The 17,060-nt window shown below is 41.2% G+C and overlaps 1 protein-coding gene across 9 annotated transcripts; it reads left to right on the plus strand.

Moving 5' to 3' along the window:
* Nucleotides 1-10,725: 10,725 nt before the first annotated feature.
* LOC139538662 (putative nuclease HARBI1) lies at nt 10,726-14,431 on the plus strand. 9 transcript variants are annotated; one of them, XM_071340987.1, is made up of 10 exons: nt 10,726-11,463; nt 11,551-11,727; nt 11,818-11,879; nt 11,962-12,048; nt 12,136-12,177; nt 12,228-12,401; nt 12,481-12,516; nt 12,615-13,169; nt 13,451-13,562; nt 13,657-14,431. In XM_071340987.1, the coding sequence occupies exons 1-7, from the start codon at nt 11,400-11,402 to the stop codon at nt 12,514-12,516; spliced, it is 642 nt and encodes a 213-aa protein (XP_071197088.1). In that variant the 5' UTR covers nt 10,726-11,399; the 3' UTR covers nt 12,615-13,169; nt 13,451-13,562; nt 13,657-14,431. The 9 variants fall into 9 exon arrangements, with proteins under 9 accessions (XP_071197088.1, XP_071197085.1, XP_071197087.1 ...); XM_071340984.1 differs by adding an exon at nt 13,239-13,354 and having other exon boundaries at nt 12,228-13,169; XM_071340986.1 differs by having other exon boundaries at nt 12,228-12,516.
* Nucleotides 14,432-17,060: the final 2,629 nt, after the last annotated feature.

Consider the following 17,060-nt stretch of genomic DNA (forward strand, 5'->3'; position numbering starts at 1 on the left):
TTTTGGGAACAAAGAGCAAAGACGTAATCTGACTCTTTCCCACCTAAATAGCTGGATGATGTCATTTGTGGAGAGCTATTGCCAGGGGAATTCACTCCAAAGACAGAACATAAAACAACAGGATGAAAAGAGATGAATTCCAAAAAGCTACTGAAACTAGGACACATGCACATACTGACACGCACACATATTTTCTTCTGGAGCTTTCTTCGCTGCAACAGGTTTTGACTAGGTCTAGCCCAGTGCTTGGCCAGGTACTTAAAGGAAATGGGTTACCGAGATATAGCGAGATTTCCCACCCAAACCCACTCCCTTTTCCCAGGTATAAATAACTGCGGGAAAAATTATAATTAATTATTTTTATGAACAGCACGATGTGAAATGGAACTGTTAAATTATATGAGATGTCGAAATCTGGCTTCTCTATGGCCTTCGGCTCTGCTATCTGTATGATCAATCATCAACGCTCAGGGTGGGGACAGACAGCGCATCTCAGTAGGAGCGCAGTTCATAATACATGTATCATGTCATCATGGTAACTTTATTTCTTGTGACAGGTAGGCCTACATTTGTTGCAGCATACAGTAATATAAAGCTACAGCAATATAAAAACTGAATGCGCGTCTAATTTACACATCTCCATCTGGCTTTTGGGGGCCACCTTATTTATTTTGGTCTATCACTCGAATTAGCCATTTAGTATAGTATTAGCCATATATCTAACACATATTGGGTTATGCATAATTATAAACTGGGTGGTTCAAGTCCTGAGTGCTGATTAGCTGAAAGACGTGGTATATCAGACCGTATACCACGGGTATGACAAAACATTTACAGTGGCAAGAAAAAGTATCTGAATCCTTTGGAATTACCTGGATTTCTGCATAAATCGATCATCAAATTTGATCTGATCTACAACAGTAGACAAACATAGTGTGCTTAAACTAATAACACACAAATTATTGTATTTTTCTTGTCTAAATTGAACACATAATTTAAACATTCACAGTGTAGGTTGGAAAGGATATGTGAACCCCGGCTAATGACTTCTCCAAAAGCTAATTGGAGTCAGGAGTCAGCTAACCTGGAGTCCAATCAATGAGATAAGATTGGAGATGTTGGTTAGAGCTGCCTTGCCCTATAAAAAACACTCACAAAATGAGTTTGCTATTAACAAGAAGCATTGCCTGACATGAACCATGCCTCGAACAAAAGAGATCTCAGAAGACCTTAAATTAAGAATTGTTGACTTGTATAAAGCTGGAAAGGGTTACAAAAGTATCTCTAAAAGCCTTGATGTTCATCAGTCCACAGTAAGACAAATTGTCTATAAATGGAGAAAGTTCAGCACTGTTGCTAGTCTCCCCAGGAGTGGCCATCCTTCAAAGATGACTGCAAGAGCACAGCGCAGAATGATCAATGAGGTTCAGAAGAATCCTAGTGTGTCAGCTAAAGACTTAGAGAAATCTCTGGAACATGCTAACATCTCTGTTGACAAGTCGACGATATGTAAAATGCTAAACAAGAATGGTGTTCATGGGAGGACACCACGGAAGAAGCCACTGCTGTCCTAAAAACATTGCTGCATGTCTGAAGTTTGCAATAGTGCACCTGGATGTTCCACAGCGCTACTGGCAAAATATTCTGTGGACAGATGAAACTACAGTTGAGTTGTTTGGAAGGAACACAAAACTATGTGTGGAGAAAAAAAGGCACAGCCCACCAACATCAAAACCTCATCCCAACTGTAAAGTATGGTGGAGGGAGCATCATGATTAGGTGATGCATCAAGACAATGACCCAAAACACATAAGTAAACCAACAACAGAATGGCTTCAACAGAAGAAAATAAGCCTTCTGGAGTGGCCCAGTCGGAGTCCTGACCTCAACCCAATTGAGATGCTGTGGCATGACCTCAAGAGAGCAGTTCACACCAGACATCCCAAGAATATTGCTGAACTGGAGGTTTTGTAAAGAGGAATGGTCCAAAATTCCTCCTGACCATTGTGCAGGTCTGATCCGCAATTACAGAACACGTTTGGTTGAGGTTATTGCTGCCAAAGGAGGGTCAACCAGTTATTAAATCCAAGGGTTCACATACTTTTTCCACCCTGCAATGTGAATGTTTACACGGTGTGTTCAATAAAGACATGACAACGTATAATTGTTTGTGTGTTATTAGTTTAAGCAGACTGTTTGTCTATTGTTGTGACCTAGATGAAGATCAGATCAAATTTTATGACCAATTTATGCAGAAATCCAGGTATTTCAAAGGGTTCACATACTTTTTCTTGCCACTGTATTTACATTTGTAACGAGTTTATAATAGCAATAAGGCACCTCAGGGGTTTGTGGTATATAGTCAACATACCACGGCTAAGGGCTGTATCCAGGCACTCGTGCATAAGAACAGCCCTTAGCCGTGGTATATTGGCCATATACCACACCCTTTTCATGCATTATTGCTTAAGTCGTGAACTTCATGGAACAGCAGAGGGAGCAGCACCCTATCCACATTGACTGGACAGCAGTGGAGAGGGTGGAAAGTTTTAAGTTCCTCGGCGTACACATCACGGGCAAACTGAAATGGTCCACCCACACAGACAGCATGGTGAAGCAGGCGCAGCAGCGCCTCTTCAACCTCAGGATGCTGAAGAAATTCGGCTTGTCACCAAAAACACTCACAAACTTTTACAGATGCACAATCGAGAGCATCCTGTCGGGCTGTATCACCGCCTGGTACGGCAACTGCTCCGCCCATAACCGTAAGGCTCTCCAGAGGGTAGCACAACGCATCACCGGGGGCAAACCACCTGCCCTCCAGGACACCTACACCACCCGATGTCACAGGAAGGCCAAAAAGATCATCAAGGACAACAACCACCCGAGCCACTGCCTGTTCACCCCGCTATCATCCAGAAGGCGAGGTCAGTACAGGTGCATCAAAGCGGAGACCGAGAGACTGAAAAACAGCTTCTATCTCAAGGCCATCAGACTGTTAAACAGCCATCACTAACATTGAGTGACTGCTGCCAACATACTGACTCAACTCTAGCCACTTTAATAATGGAAAAATTGATGTAATAAATGTATCACTAGCCACTTTAAACAATGCCACTTTATATAATGTTTACATACCCTACATTACTCATCTCATATGTTTATACTGTACCATATACCATCTACTGCATCTTGCCATCTTGATGTAATTAAATGTATCACTAGCCACTTTAAACAATGTCACTTTACATAATGTTTTCAAACCCTACATTACTCATCTCATATGTATATACTGTACTCTATACCATCTACTGCATCTTGTCTATGCTGTTCAGCCATCACTCATTCATATATTTTTATGTACATATTCGTATTCATTCCTTTACACTTCACACTTGTGTGTATAAGGTAGTTGTTGTGAAATTGTTAGGTTAGATTACTTGTTAGATATTACTGCATGGTCGGAACTAGAAGCACAAGCATTTCGCTACACTCGCATTAACATCTGCTAACCATGTGAATGTGACAAATAAGATGTGATTTGATTTGAAGGGTATAGCCTCTGTCTCTTGTGCAATACACACCTGTGCACCGCTGGCCTTAAAAAACGTTCCTTAGCTCATAGTGTCCAACAAAAATCTGGACTAGAATAGCTTGCTGACATTTTTTTGTGTGCATTTCTTAAAGCCTACTAATAGAATATTTGAAAAAGGATGCAAGCTCTTGTTTGCTGAATGTTAAATACAGCAGCCAATAGAACTCACTTGGAGAAGAGAGAATGCCTGATGGCGGTAGGCTATAGAAGTTATTTATTTAGACCCTTCACCGATAAGCATTTAATCTTCGTGAAGATATGTGAAATCTGTCTGCATCTTATTCTAGTCTTAAATTATTCAAGCATGTCATTACAATGATGAAGATAAGGACAACAAAACGTATTTAATTTAACTGTTGAAAGCGAGGAAGGAATGAAGCAACAATAAAGAAAGAAAGAGGAAGTAGGCTTATTTCCGTACCGCACAACATTAGGGGAAACATTATGAAAGGTAGCCAACATATGCATCAGCCTACTAATTATACAAATGTAAAATAGGCCCGATTATATTTCCAAATGAAACCAAATTTGCTAGCCTATAATTGTAACTTTGTAGGCCACATGTACGGCACCATCTTGGCATGTTCTCTCCCAGATTGATGGTTTGAACGAGGTGCATAATTTCGGTAATATACTGTAATACAGAATAATTCAATACAGTACAGTAATATACTCCACCCTCAAAAAGATTAGCCTACTGGAGCTTGTATCATATATTTACCCAGGAGCACATAGCTACATCTTTGAGATTTTCTGTTTTTCTGTTGTAACTTGTTTTTAATGTACAGTAGCCTATACTGTATATTATAGGCCATGTGAGCATTTTGGATAACAGCACAGTCATTAGTGATTTTTAATTAAATCCAGACATTTTTCTATGCTCTCTATGCTTTAGAATGACACTTCCAGTTTTGGCGGGAAATACCGGGTTACCCGGGTGAAAAGTGATTTATTCTCGGTATGGAACATTTGTAAAAAAACGGGAAAAGATTCAACCCTAGCGTGTGTGTGTGCTTGTGAGCCTGCTTTGTGTGTAAGTGCATCTCTGTGTGTGTGTCAGTGTTAGTGTAGGGGTGTTAGAGTTGGGCTGAGTGCCAGCCAGCCTTCTGCCTGGAGAGATAAACCTTCCTGCTGCTGGTCGCTCCACTTACACATGAAACAGCCATAACGATCCCACTGCGGACCAGAAAGAGAGAGAGGGAGGGAGAGGTGGAAGGGAGGACGGGTGAAGAGGGAGAGGGTGGACAGGTATAGATAGAGAGAGGGGTGAGAGAATGGGACTGGGGAGTGAGAGAGAGAGGCGGCAGGAGTGGGGGGTGAGAAGAGGAAGTGAGAGAGGATGGACAGGGATAATTTTTTTTGAATTGTTAGAGAGAATGGGACTGGGGAGAGAGAGCAAGTGAGAGAGAGAGAGAAAGGATGAAGGGGGAGAGAAGAAGAAGAGAAAGAGGGGGGACAGGGAGAGATAGGGACACGGGTGAGAGAGAATGGGACTGGGGAGAGAGAGAGAGAGAGAGAGTGTGTGTGAGAGAGAGATGAGAAAGCGAGGGAGAAAGCGAGAGAGTGAGAGACTTACAATAATTGAAGTCTTCTGCTTTTGGGCTAAAGAGCAGAAACATAGACTTCCTGAAATAAATTGATAATGTTGATATTGTAATTTCCATTGGCTGTCCTCTAGGTTATAGGAAGATAATCGTACATACCTGAATTTGTCCAATAGCAACTGTCGTTTGCAACTGTTCGGACTAATGATTACACCCTAGATCAGCTAGATGCAGGCAAGAGTGTGCAAGACAGTTTTGAATGTATGTCTGTCACCTTGATTACTGTAATTTTTCTCTCGACCTGTGCACCTACGTTGTAAACTTTTATTCGTAGGCTATGTTGTAGCAACCTCATGATGGGTATTCGGAAAATGTGAGTATCATGTAGTAGCCTGAGCCTGAACCTGAACCTCTCTTACATTGAGCTGGGTGAATAGAATATGAATGACAGTCATCCAATATGCTGTAATAAAAATAAGGCCATGCTCATTAAAAAATAAATAATCCTCACTAATCTGAAAAGGCACCGACTAGCACTGGTCTAGTGTCATAACACACTATGACACTGTCATAACCATGTCATAATATGTAATAACAGCTGACATAACTTGTCATAACCTATGATAATATGGTCATAACACTTTCATGACCCATATACTGTATTTGTTGTGACATATATTACGTTATTTTATGGCTGGTTATGACACATTAGAGCAGGCCTGGGCAATTATTTTCCATGGAGGGACACATTAGAATATATTTTTGCCATCGCGGGCCAGAATCGTATTACAGGATTACACATCATGTGTATGACTGTGTTGACAGATATATCTACTGTAAATCATGTCCAGATATGCTACTTATTTTACCTTTTTAACTTCATCAGGCTAGGCCCCTTTTTTCTCCACTTCCTGTCTGAATGACGTGCCCAAAGTAAACTGCCTGTTACTCAGGCCCTGAAGCCATGATATGCATATAATTGGTACCATTGGAAAGAAAACATTTTGAAGTTTAGAAATGTTAAAATAATGTAGGAGCGTATAACACAATAGATATGGTAGGAGAAGATCCAAAGAAAAACCAACCGGAATCTTTTTGAGAGAGAGACCATGCCCTTCCAATGGCCAGTATAAGGGCATACTCAATTATACCTCCCAGGATGCAATGCCTATGGCTTCCACTGGGTGTCAGAAGTCTATGTTCAAGGCCTGAAGGCTTGTAACTTGAATAATGAATAAGAAATAACAGTTTTAGTACAAGGACCGGCTTGGAAATCTGTGTTAGCGCAAGCCAAGAAGACAAGACGCACCTGCTGTTTTCTATTAAACATACTTCTTTCCGTAAGAAATATTATAGTTTGATTACATTTTAGGGTATCTGAGGAGTGAATAGAAACATATTTTGACTTGGTGAAACAAGGTTTAGGGGTAGATTTTCGGACTCCTTTCTTTGCATGTTGAACGAGTGAATTACTCAAATCGATGGCGCCAACTAAACAGACTTTTAGGGATATAAAGGAGGATTTGTATCGAACAAAACGACACTACATGTTATAGCTGGGACCCTTTGGATGACAAATCAGAGGAACATTTTCAAAAAGTAAGTGAATATTTAATCGCTATTTGTGAATTTATGAAACCTGTGCAAGTGGAAACATATTTTGATGTGGGGTGCCGTCCTCAAACAATCGCATGGCATGTTTTCGCTGTAATAGCAACTGTAAATCGGACAGTGCAGTTAGATTGACAAGAATTTAAGCTTTCAACCGATATAAGACACTTGTATGTACCTAACTGTTTAATAATCATAATTTTTATGATTATTTATTTGAATTGCGCGCCCTCCAGTTTCACCGGAAGTTGTCCCGCTAGCTGGACACCCATGCACAGAAATAAACCACATCCATGCTCTCCTTTTGGTAGGTATTTTCATTATTAAACATGCAATAAACTACTAGGGAAAAGTACACTGTCCATTCAGCATCACCGACAGAACTCATCTTAACTGGTATGCACAAAAACACAATAAAGAGAAAGAGCTCAACATTACATTTAAACTACTCAATCAGTGTGAGGAGTGAAGTCTCTGATGGGCCTTGACTAGAGCAGTGAAGTCAGGTATAGTTTCTGACGTCGCTGTGCGCAGGATTACTGAGAGGTGAGAGTCAGTAAGAGATTATCTGTGCCTTGACTTGTTATATTTCATCAGTGAAAATGTCTGTTCACATACATAGGTTGACCCAAACAGTAAAAACATCTTCTGAGCATGACTCCTAATCTTTGGAAAGTTTTGTTCATCGAGAGATGCATTGAACCTCGTCAGTAACATTGTTTTGAATAGTTCTTCAATTACTGCATCAGACTGAAGATTGATAAGCTCAAGTTTCAGGTCAGTGGGAGCGTTATCTACATTGAAGGTGAAAGGAGAGGAAACCAACGTCATGTCATTTTCCAACACTTTGAAATCCTCAAAACAACAAGAAAACTCACTGTTCAAAGCATGAAGCAGCGATGTATACTCCTCCCGCTGGTCATCTGATAGGGATCAGACTAGTAGTGTCGGAAGGTGGGTGAGATTGTTGGCTTCTACTTGGTGGGTCAGAAGGAGTAATTTTACCTTGAAGGCTTTGACAAGGCTGTACATCTGATGTGCAAAAAGGCCCTTCCCTTGTAGTTTGGAATTCAGTTAATTCATGAGTGTCACGACTTCCACCGAGGTGTTCGGCGGTCGGAGTCACCGGTCTTCTAGCCATCGTCGATCCACTTTTCATTTTCCATTTGTTTGTCTTGTTTTCTTACACACCTGGTTTCCATTTCCATCATTAATTGTTGTGTATTTAACCCTGTGTTCCCGCCATGTCCTTGTGTGGAATTGTTTGTTTGTAAGTGCTTGTACGCTATGTTACTGGTGCGCGTCGGGTTTTGTACCCATGTAGGTTCTTTTTGTATTGCAGTGGGTTTTGTAATTAAACTGCTCCGGCTATTACCTATCTCTGCTCTCCTGCGTCTGACTTCACTGCCACCAGTTCCACAACCCTTACGATGAGGGCCATGATGTCCACGGTGAAGGCAAACTCAGCCAACTATTCTTTACCTTGTAGTTGAGGGAAATCCACATATTTTCCCTTTCATTTGCAAAAACTCAGCAACCTCAGTCAATTAAACATTATTTGATGAATTCGCCCTCAGCGAATGGTTTGCTATGTTTAGCAATTTTGTGGGACAGTACATAGCTAGCTCTTACAATTGTCATTTATTGAATGCAGTTTTGTAAAAAGTCCTTACTGCTTTTGCAACTGAGAAAGCAACTCTTTCGATGCACTTGCACTCTCCTCAGAAGACATATTCCTATATTTCTCTGCATGCTTCATCTGGAAGTGTCAGGACAAGTTGTAGTCTTTCAAGACAGCGATGCTATCTTTGCACACTTGGCACACAGCTTTCCCTGATAGGTCAATAAAGAAATGTTTCGATGTCAACTCTTGCTGCAACACCGTACATTCATTGTCTACTTTACTTTCCTTGTCTTTGAAATCTTTGAAAAACAAAGTTTTGCGCAATTAGTAGCTAGCTACTATTTGTAACTGTGACGTGTGAGTCAGCCTGTCAGTCATTGTCTGTCCTCGTGCAGTTGTTATTTATATGTGGCTTCAAAATAAATGTCCCACAAGCGGTGGGAGTTTAATCAATACACAAAGGTGAATATTCATTGGGCTTTTAATTTGAATAACAAATACATTTTTCAGAACTTTACTATCGCAAATTCTTTATGTGATCTGAGCATGATGCTGCGGGCCATATTGAATCAGATCGCACGCCGCATACAGCCCCCGTGCCGACCTTTGCCCAGGCCTGCAGTAGAGTGTCAAAATCCACATTTTTTCAAATATTTTTTCCCCATTCATGAAGTTTCCTTTTGTTTGAAATTTTGTTTCTTAAATCCTTTGTTTTAATGAATTCTTTACCGTCATATTTTTTTTCATCATATTCTAAATAAATTACTTTACTTTATGAACATACTGTAACGATCTTCTTTGTCAGATGAACAGGAAGGATCGGACCAAAACACACCGTGAGTGTTCATGCTTTATTGAAAACTGAACACTAAATACAAAATAACAAAGTGAATAAACGAAAATCGAAACAGTCCTGTAAGGTGCAACAACACAAAACAGAAAACAACTACCCACAAAACACATGTGGGCAAGAGCTACCTAAGTATGGTTCTCAATCAAAAACAACGATAGACAGCTGCCTCTGATTGAGAACCACACCCGGCCAAACACACAGAAATAGAAACCTAGAACACAAAAACATAGAATGCCCACCCCAACTCACGCCTTGACCAAACCAAAATAGAGACATAAAAAGGATCTCTAAGGTCAGGGCGTCACATAAACTTTATGACACTGCCATTAAGCATTATGACCATCCTGTGTCACTCATCACTAAACCCACTGATATTGGATACTACTTCTTTTTTTTTTCATTGGCAAGATTAGCACATTTATGCATGACATGCCAGCAACTAACACTGACACTACACATCCAAGTGCATCTGACCAAATTATGAAAGACAAGCATTGTAATTTTGAATTCCGTAAAGTAAGTGTGGAAGAGGTGAAACATGTATTGTTGTCTATCAACAATAACAAGCCACCGGTGTCTGACAACTTGGATTGAAAATGACTGAGGATAATAGCGGACGATATTGGCACTCCAAATCTTCAATTTAAGCCTAGTAGAAAGTGTGTGCCCTCAGGCCTGGAGAGAAGGAAAAGTTAGTCCCCTACCGAAGAATAGTAAAGCCCCCTTTACTGGCTCAAATAGCCGACAAGCCAGCCTGTTACCAACCCTTAGTAAACGTTTGATAAAAATGGTGTTTGACCAGATACAATGATATTTTACAGTAAAAAAAAATTACAACTACACAAATGACAAATGATTGGCTGAGAGAAATGGATGAAAACAAATTTATGGGGGCTGATTTGTTAGACTTCAGTTGTCTAACAGAATACAGAGGGTGTTCTTTAACCTTTTCATGTGTGAGTTCCAAATATCTCAAACGGTCGCCCCAGCGTGACTTTTTTTTTGTACGTGATGTTAGAACGTTCTCTCCATTCCAGAATGTGATTGTTACGCAACAGTACATTTAGTCTATGCTGCCCTCAAACCAAGGCACGCAGCCTGTTTTTATTTTGAGGCTGTTTTCAACTTTTCAATTTTAAATGATTTTCTAACAAGTTTAAATTTTCTAATAACAATTTGAATTGAGGTGTGTTCTGCCTCTTCATTCATTCACATAAAAGTAGTCCTTTTTACATTTTGGGGATGTTACGGATACAGGTATCCTGTGTGTGTATCCTGTGTGTATTTCTTTTCTCTCCTTCTCCCCTCACAGGTGGCAATCATCATTCCCCAATCAGTCATCAATCAGTCATCAATCAGAAGACACACCTCCTCCTGTTTCCATTACCCTATCACAACCCCTTTCCCTTGGTTTAAAAACCCTGTCAGTTGTTCTCTCTGGAGCTCAATCTCTCTGTCATGCAATCTCTCTAGCTTGTGTTTGTTTTTACACCTACAGGGGCCTGTTGCACAAAAGTAGAATTAAGACATCCGGGATAAATGACTCAGCTGAGCTCAATGAAGCCAAAACATGTGCGTCCAGGCTTAATTGGTTGCACAAAGACCAAGCCAGGATGAGCAGACACGGATTCATTAAGCCAGGTGAAACCAATCCTGGATAGGTGCGCGCTCACGGCTCACTCAAATAGACCCTGCCACAGATCACAGATTAACTGATTTACCATGGCAACTAGAGCCGCGTACTTTTCCCCGTCGGAAGCACAAATCCTCATGGAGGCATACGAGGAGGTAAAATATATAATTAAGAAGAAAGGGAACACCGCCACAGTGATAAAGCAAAGAGAAAAAGCGTGGCAAAGTATTGCAGACCGCCTGAATGCGTAAGTAGTGCACAATTACACACTCACCGCTCTGCTGAAACATCACAATTACAATTCAAATATTTAATTCACATCTCCAAAAATGCAGTTGTACTGTAATTATGAAACGGTTAAATTTTTAATTGAAATGCACTGCAGATATGAGTGAAATTGTGTAAAGTAACTCCATCACACTGTATAAAGCTATGATAAATTTTTTGATATTTTTACTGAAAACAAGACAAAAATACCAAGTAATTTTTTGCAGTGTGACTCCATTAAATGTGTGTGTGTGTGTGTGTGTAGATTAAACATGAACGGGCCACAACGGACATGGCAGCAGGTCAAAATCAAATACAAGAACATTCTGCAGAATGGTATGGTCCCTGACTAATATTTAACAAAGCACAAGCATATATTGTACCCAGAAGGTGCCTGCTCACACATTGTCTGTACTGTTTTAGCAGTGAAAAAGAATACCCACAGACAAGGCACGGGTGGTGGGTCACCAAAGGCTGACCTTACCCCAGCAGAGGACATGGCCTTGGAGCTAAATAAAGGCAGGCCCGTCTTAGAGGGGATCCCTGGGGGGAAAGAGACGAGCATAGGTTCCTCCCAAGATGCCACCCGCTTCATTCAAGGTATGTCCTTCCATCTCTACATGGGATACAACCACATTCATATTGAATCAATTTGGACTGTCTGACTTTGGTTTACCTATTGCCTTGCAGTGTCTGGCAGCACTGTGTTCCTGTTAGAGCCACCAGCACAAGCACCAGACGATGCTGATCCAGTGAGTACTCCATCAAAGGCATACTGTAGGCCTGGCATGTCTTGTCTACTAGCTTCAATATGAATCCGATTAAATGTGATAGGGTGAAGGCCCCAGTGCAGCAGCAACAGCACATGATGGAGACGATGATGAGGAGGAGACCATCTCTCTGGATTCCAGAAGGCATGAGGTATCATGTTAAGACTGTGAAAGTACTATTTACTCTACAATGGTGAGGAGTCCTCATCAAAATCAAAAAATCGAATTTCTTTTACAGGACCCAGATGCTATACAGTGGGAAAACCAGCCTGGCAACATAGTGCGTATTAATAAAAGGACACGACACCGCTAATTGTATTGTGTTCACAGAGCTCACAAGCTATCAGAAAGTTGTATGGCAACCACCTCCGGCGCCAAATAGAACTGGCAGACATAGACATTCAGTACAAGAAGAAAAATATGGAAAATCTTGCACTGGAGTCCGAAATAAAAAAGAGGACAATTAGGAAACTGGACCTTGAAATAAAAAAACTTGAGAGGGAGGTGAGATATGCCTTCAATGTACACTGTATGCTAACTGTAACACAAATGTATTAATCATTATTTTTCTTTCCTCCCCCAGCTCCAAGAAGATGACACAGCTCAAAATAAAAATTAGGTATATTCTCGTAAAGTCAAGTGAGCCATGACATATGAGCTCTTATTGTGAGCACACAGGACGGTGGCATCTTTCTAAGGTTTTTTTTATTTTCCCAGCAATCAGTACAACCAAGTCATCGTTATAAGGCATCGCCCTCTTTTGCCCACCCCCCCAGCACCAGGTGTGGCCACTAGCCTATATGAAGGCCCAAAATTGTGTGTTCCTTTCTGCTCTGACAATGGCATGCCCATTCGTGCGAGATGTGGTGGATGAAGAAGCACTTGTGCTGAGGAGAGCCTTCAGGCGAGAAAGGGTCTTCAGGGACCGGTTGGACCCACTGGCCTTCCCTGATGACCATCTATATGAAAGATACAGGTTTTCTGCAGATGGCATCAGGTATCTATGCAGACTACTGGGTCCCAGGATTAAGCACCGCACTGCACGGAGCCATGCACTGAGTGTGGAGCAAATGGTTTGTGTGGCCTTGCGCTTTTTTGCTAGTGGAGCCTTCCTGTACTCAGTGGGGGATGCAGAACAGCTGAACAAGGCCACAATTTGCCGCACAATAAGGAGTGTGTGTCTGGCTATCAAAGCATTAGCAGATGTCTTCATCTCCTTCCCTGGCCACAGAAGACTCTGTGACATCAAAGAGGAGTTCTATAGGATTGCAGGTAAGAGGATCTACAAATTACAGGACAACTGTTAACACATAGTAGGATACTCATTACTTTGTGTGACAGGTTTCCCCAATGTCATTGGTGCAGTGGACTGCACACACATAAGGATAAAAGCCCCCTCAGGTGCCCATGAGGCCGATTTTGTGAATAGGAAATCCTTTCACAGCATTAATGTTCAGGTGAACATAACTTTTTGATATTGTCCATTGACGAACACTCTGCATTGCCAGTGATGTGCATTGATTGGTGTAATATTCCTCATCTTATGATTTCAGATGGTCTGCAATGCTGACTGTGTGATCAGCAATGTTGTGGCAAAATGGCCTGGCTCAGTCCATGACTCCAGAATCTTTCGGGCCTCTGAAATCTATCAGTGCCTATCACAAGGTAAGCCACACAACCCCTATTTATAACCATCATGGCTGTGTCAAGAATATCACTGTGTTTATGAGGTAGTAATGATGAGATTTTGTGTTGACAGGTGAATTCTCTGGTGTGTTGCTGGGAGACAGGGGGTATGGCTGCCAGCCTTTTCTCCTGACACCTTTCACAGACCCCCAGGAAGCACAGCAGGCCTACAACCATGCCCATGCCAGGACCAGGGCCAGAGTTGAAATGACCTTTGGCCTCCTGAAGGCACGCTTTCACTGCCTTCACAAATTAAGGGTCAGCCCTGTTAGGGCATGTGATATTACTGTGGCTTGTGCTGTCCTCCACAATGTGGCCTGCCTGAGGAAGGAGAGGGCCCCCAGAGTGCCACCAGCCATGGACTGGGACAATCCGGCAATCTTCCCTGATGACGACAGTGGTCGGCTGCTGAGGGACCAATATGTGTTGAATTATTTTAGTTAGTATGTGTGCTTTCAATTTTGGTTAAATATGTCCTGCGGTGGCAGAGGAATTTGGGTTTTTTTGGGTTCGTTTTTTGACGAATTTGGCCTCTTATGATGTTTGTGCGGTATACTGTGTGTAATACAAGGCTGCAGGGAGGCTACTGCATCCATTCATTTGTCTGTTCAGTTGATGTGTATGGATTTGTCCTGCATTTATTTTAGTGTGCAGACATGCAGGGTGTGTTATATACAGACCTTTGAATGTGTATGTATCATTTTGTATAATATGCTTGGATTCTGTGCTTTCCATCTTGTAGAGTCACTGTGACTTCAGTTTCGAAAGGAGCTGATGGTTTACCTGCTTTGTTTTGTCCTTATTCAATAAAGGAACATAATGTTACACATTGTGTTTTTATATTCATATGGAATGTGTATTTGTTTATATGACAGAGTACTAGGGCCACACTGAAGAAAAAGGATAAAGTCATAAATTTATGAGGCTGGTTCTTTCTGCAGAAAAGCTACATATTGTTTTTACAGTTTTGATACTTATGACAATGTGATACTTAATATTCTGGCACATCAGCATGTCTTTGTTTATGAAACCATACTGAAGTACAATTTCACGAAATGCCCCACATCTGTCATTTTAACAACTGTCCTCCTTTAAAACAACTGGTTACAATATTATGACTTGTGTTTTTTTCCCCTCTGTGGCCCTAATATTCTATCATTTTATATATAGCCTTATAGTCTATGGGAAACTGTAAATTATCTAATGATAGCAACATCATCTAAAAATCATTTTTTATCCAAAATCATTGAAATTAATGATCACAAACGTTTAAATAATAACAGTGGGTCTAGTTATATGTGATAACAATGTATAGTGAGCAGTGAAATAACTATTGGTTTCCATTTGTGGTGACTGCTGACTGACATTAGGGATGAGATTAAATAGATCCTGGAATTTAGCCTGGTCTGGAGCAGGCTAGCTCCACAGAATAAATCTCCATGGTAATTTATACCATAACATATCCTCCTGCCCCCTATCCATCTTTAGTGCAACCGGATTACGGATCAATTGAGCCAGGATCACCAAGATATCCTGGCTTAATCCCTTATCCTAGTTTTGTGCAACAGGCCCCAGGTCACTTTGTCCCACCTGTGAGTATTGTTTTGGTTATGGTGTTTGACTGTTTGTTTGATTGTGGGAAAAGGGGTACCAAGACAAGTTGCCCATGGGCATACACTACCTGTAGGTAAACTTTGTCTAAATACACTAGTTAGAACTGGGTGGACCACCCACTGTATTTTTGGTTAGTTAGCTAGCTGTTGAAGCAGGTAGACTAACTTAGGGGTGTTTTTGAATGCTTATTGTTCCTTTCCTTGGGTCCAGCTCAGCCCCTTTTCCTGCTCCCCCCCCCCCCCCCCCCATTACCGTGTGTTTACAAATAAACCATGAGTGTTTGACGGTAGATTTTAAGTTGTCTGTGGATATTTGTTCTCGCTGTTACTTTTTCACTGTTATAATTTGCATGAGTTATGTTACGGGTCTTGTTGCCATCCCCGCCTAGACTGTAGAGACAAAGGGATTCGTAACAGGGGATTTTTTTTTTTTTTTTTTTGACATTTCTGACCCGGACAAAATTCCCCATGCACTTCCCAATTGTTTGTGCAGTTCAAGTCCGCAGACATTTGCGCATCTCCCATCAGAACAGGATCGGCACACATGTTCACATTTTCCGTCTGTTGCCCGCATCGCAGTCATTGCTGTTTTTGTTACCAATAATACATTTGGAAATGTGTGCGTTTCTATCAAAGTGACTTGTGTTATAATAGTTTCTGTATGTTGTGTTATGTCGTTTCTACTGAAGCTCACTGAATGTACGGAGCATAATATATTTGTTTATATTCCTTGTAACTGGGGACACGCGGGGTAATGTTACTCATTACATAACCTTTATGGTGTTGTGCTTATGTAGCTAGCTACATTCTTCTATTAGCTCTGTAAAATAATGCTAATTGTGTCAGAAGTATTAGCGTGTGTTGTATTTTGAAACTACCCTGACCTTACGACTCCCAAGTGGCGCAGCTGTCTAAGGCACTGCGCCTCAGTGCTAGAGGTGTCACTACAGACACCCTGGTTCAAGTCCAAGCTGCTTTTCTATCAAAGTAGGTGCCTTATTACGTTATCAAAGTTTCTGTATGTGAACTATGTCAAATTTACAAAAAATACCTTGTTCAGTAATCATCTCACCTGTTAGTTGGCGGTGAACTATGTGGCCATTGAGGGCAGCGTTGATCAGATGGGAAAATATTTTCTTGTACGACTTGGTCGTTTTCCGAGTGCATTCCACAAAGCTGTTTATCATGTCCGCCTTATCCACTGCCCCCATTTTGAGGTTATAGTCAAGCACACAGTCTGGTTTGATTTCTCTCTCTCCCGTCAGGTGGTCCACCTTCTCTGTGGCCGACATGGTTGTTGCATGGACAGCGGAGAGGACATGGACGTCTCGTTTGTCATGCAACTTTACTGCAAGTTGTTAGCGTCTCACCTACCCTAGAGAAGTTAACGTCCCACCAGGCCAACATCCGGTGAAACTGCAGAGAGCTAACATTTTAAATACACCATTCGTTGTATTAAACATTCTTGTAAATACATGTATCTTACATCATTTAAAAGATGAACGTCTTATTAATCCAGCCGCTGTGTCAGATTTCAAAAAGGTTTACTGCAAAAGCGAACAGGTGATTTTCTGAGGACGGCGCCCCACACATACAAGTATTACTAACGTTTTCCAACCAAGCATTAGCGTCACGAAAGTCAGAAATAACAATAAAATAAATCGCTTACCATTGAAGATCTTCCTCTGGTGGCAATGCCAAGTGTCCTAACTACACAGTGAATGTTCGTTTTGTTTGATAAAATCATTTTTTATAGCCTAACACGTAACATTTGTAAACCGGTTGCGTCGTGATTTCCGTCTCATTCAACTTTGGACGACGCATTCGTGGTAATTACACACACTAAACCAACGTTTATCCAGTC

The sequence above is a fragment of the Salvelinus alpinus genome, chromosome 14, assembly GCF_045679555.1.
Source record: "Salvelinus alpinus chromosome 14, SLU_Salpinus.1, whole genome shotgun sequence".
Taxonomy (NCBI): Eukaryota; Metazoa; Chordata; class Actinopteri; order Salmoniformes; family Salmonidae; genus Salvelinus; species Salvelinus alpinus.

What these genes read in the sequence shown, in the direction of transcription:
- LOC139538662 (XM_071340979.1), top strand. Translation starts at nt 12,698, where the DNA reads ATGAAGGCCCAAAATTGTGTGTTCCTTTCTGCTCTGACAATGGCATGC. An exon ending in GGAGTTCTATAGGATTGCAG is followed by an intron (nt 13,170 to 13,238) that starts GTAAGAGGATCT and finishes TTTGTGTGACAG; the next exon opens with GTTTCCCCAATGTCATTGGT. An exon ending in CTATCAGTGCCTATCACAAG is followed by an intron (nt 13,563 to 13,656) that starts GTAAGCCACACA and finishes TTGTGTTGACAG; the next exon opens with GTGAATTCTCTGGTGTGTTG.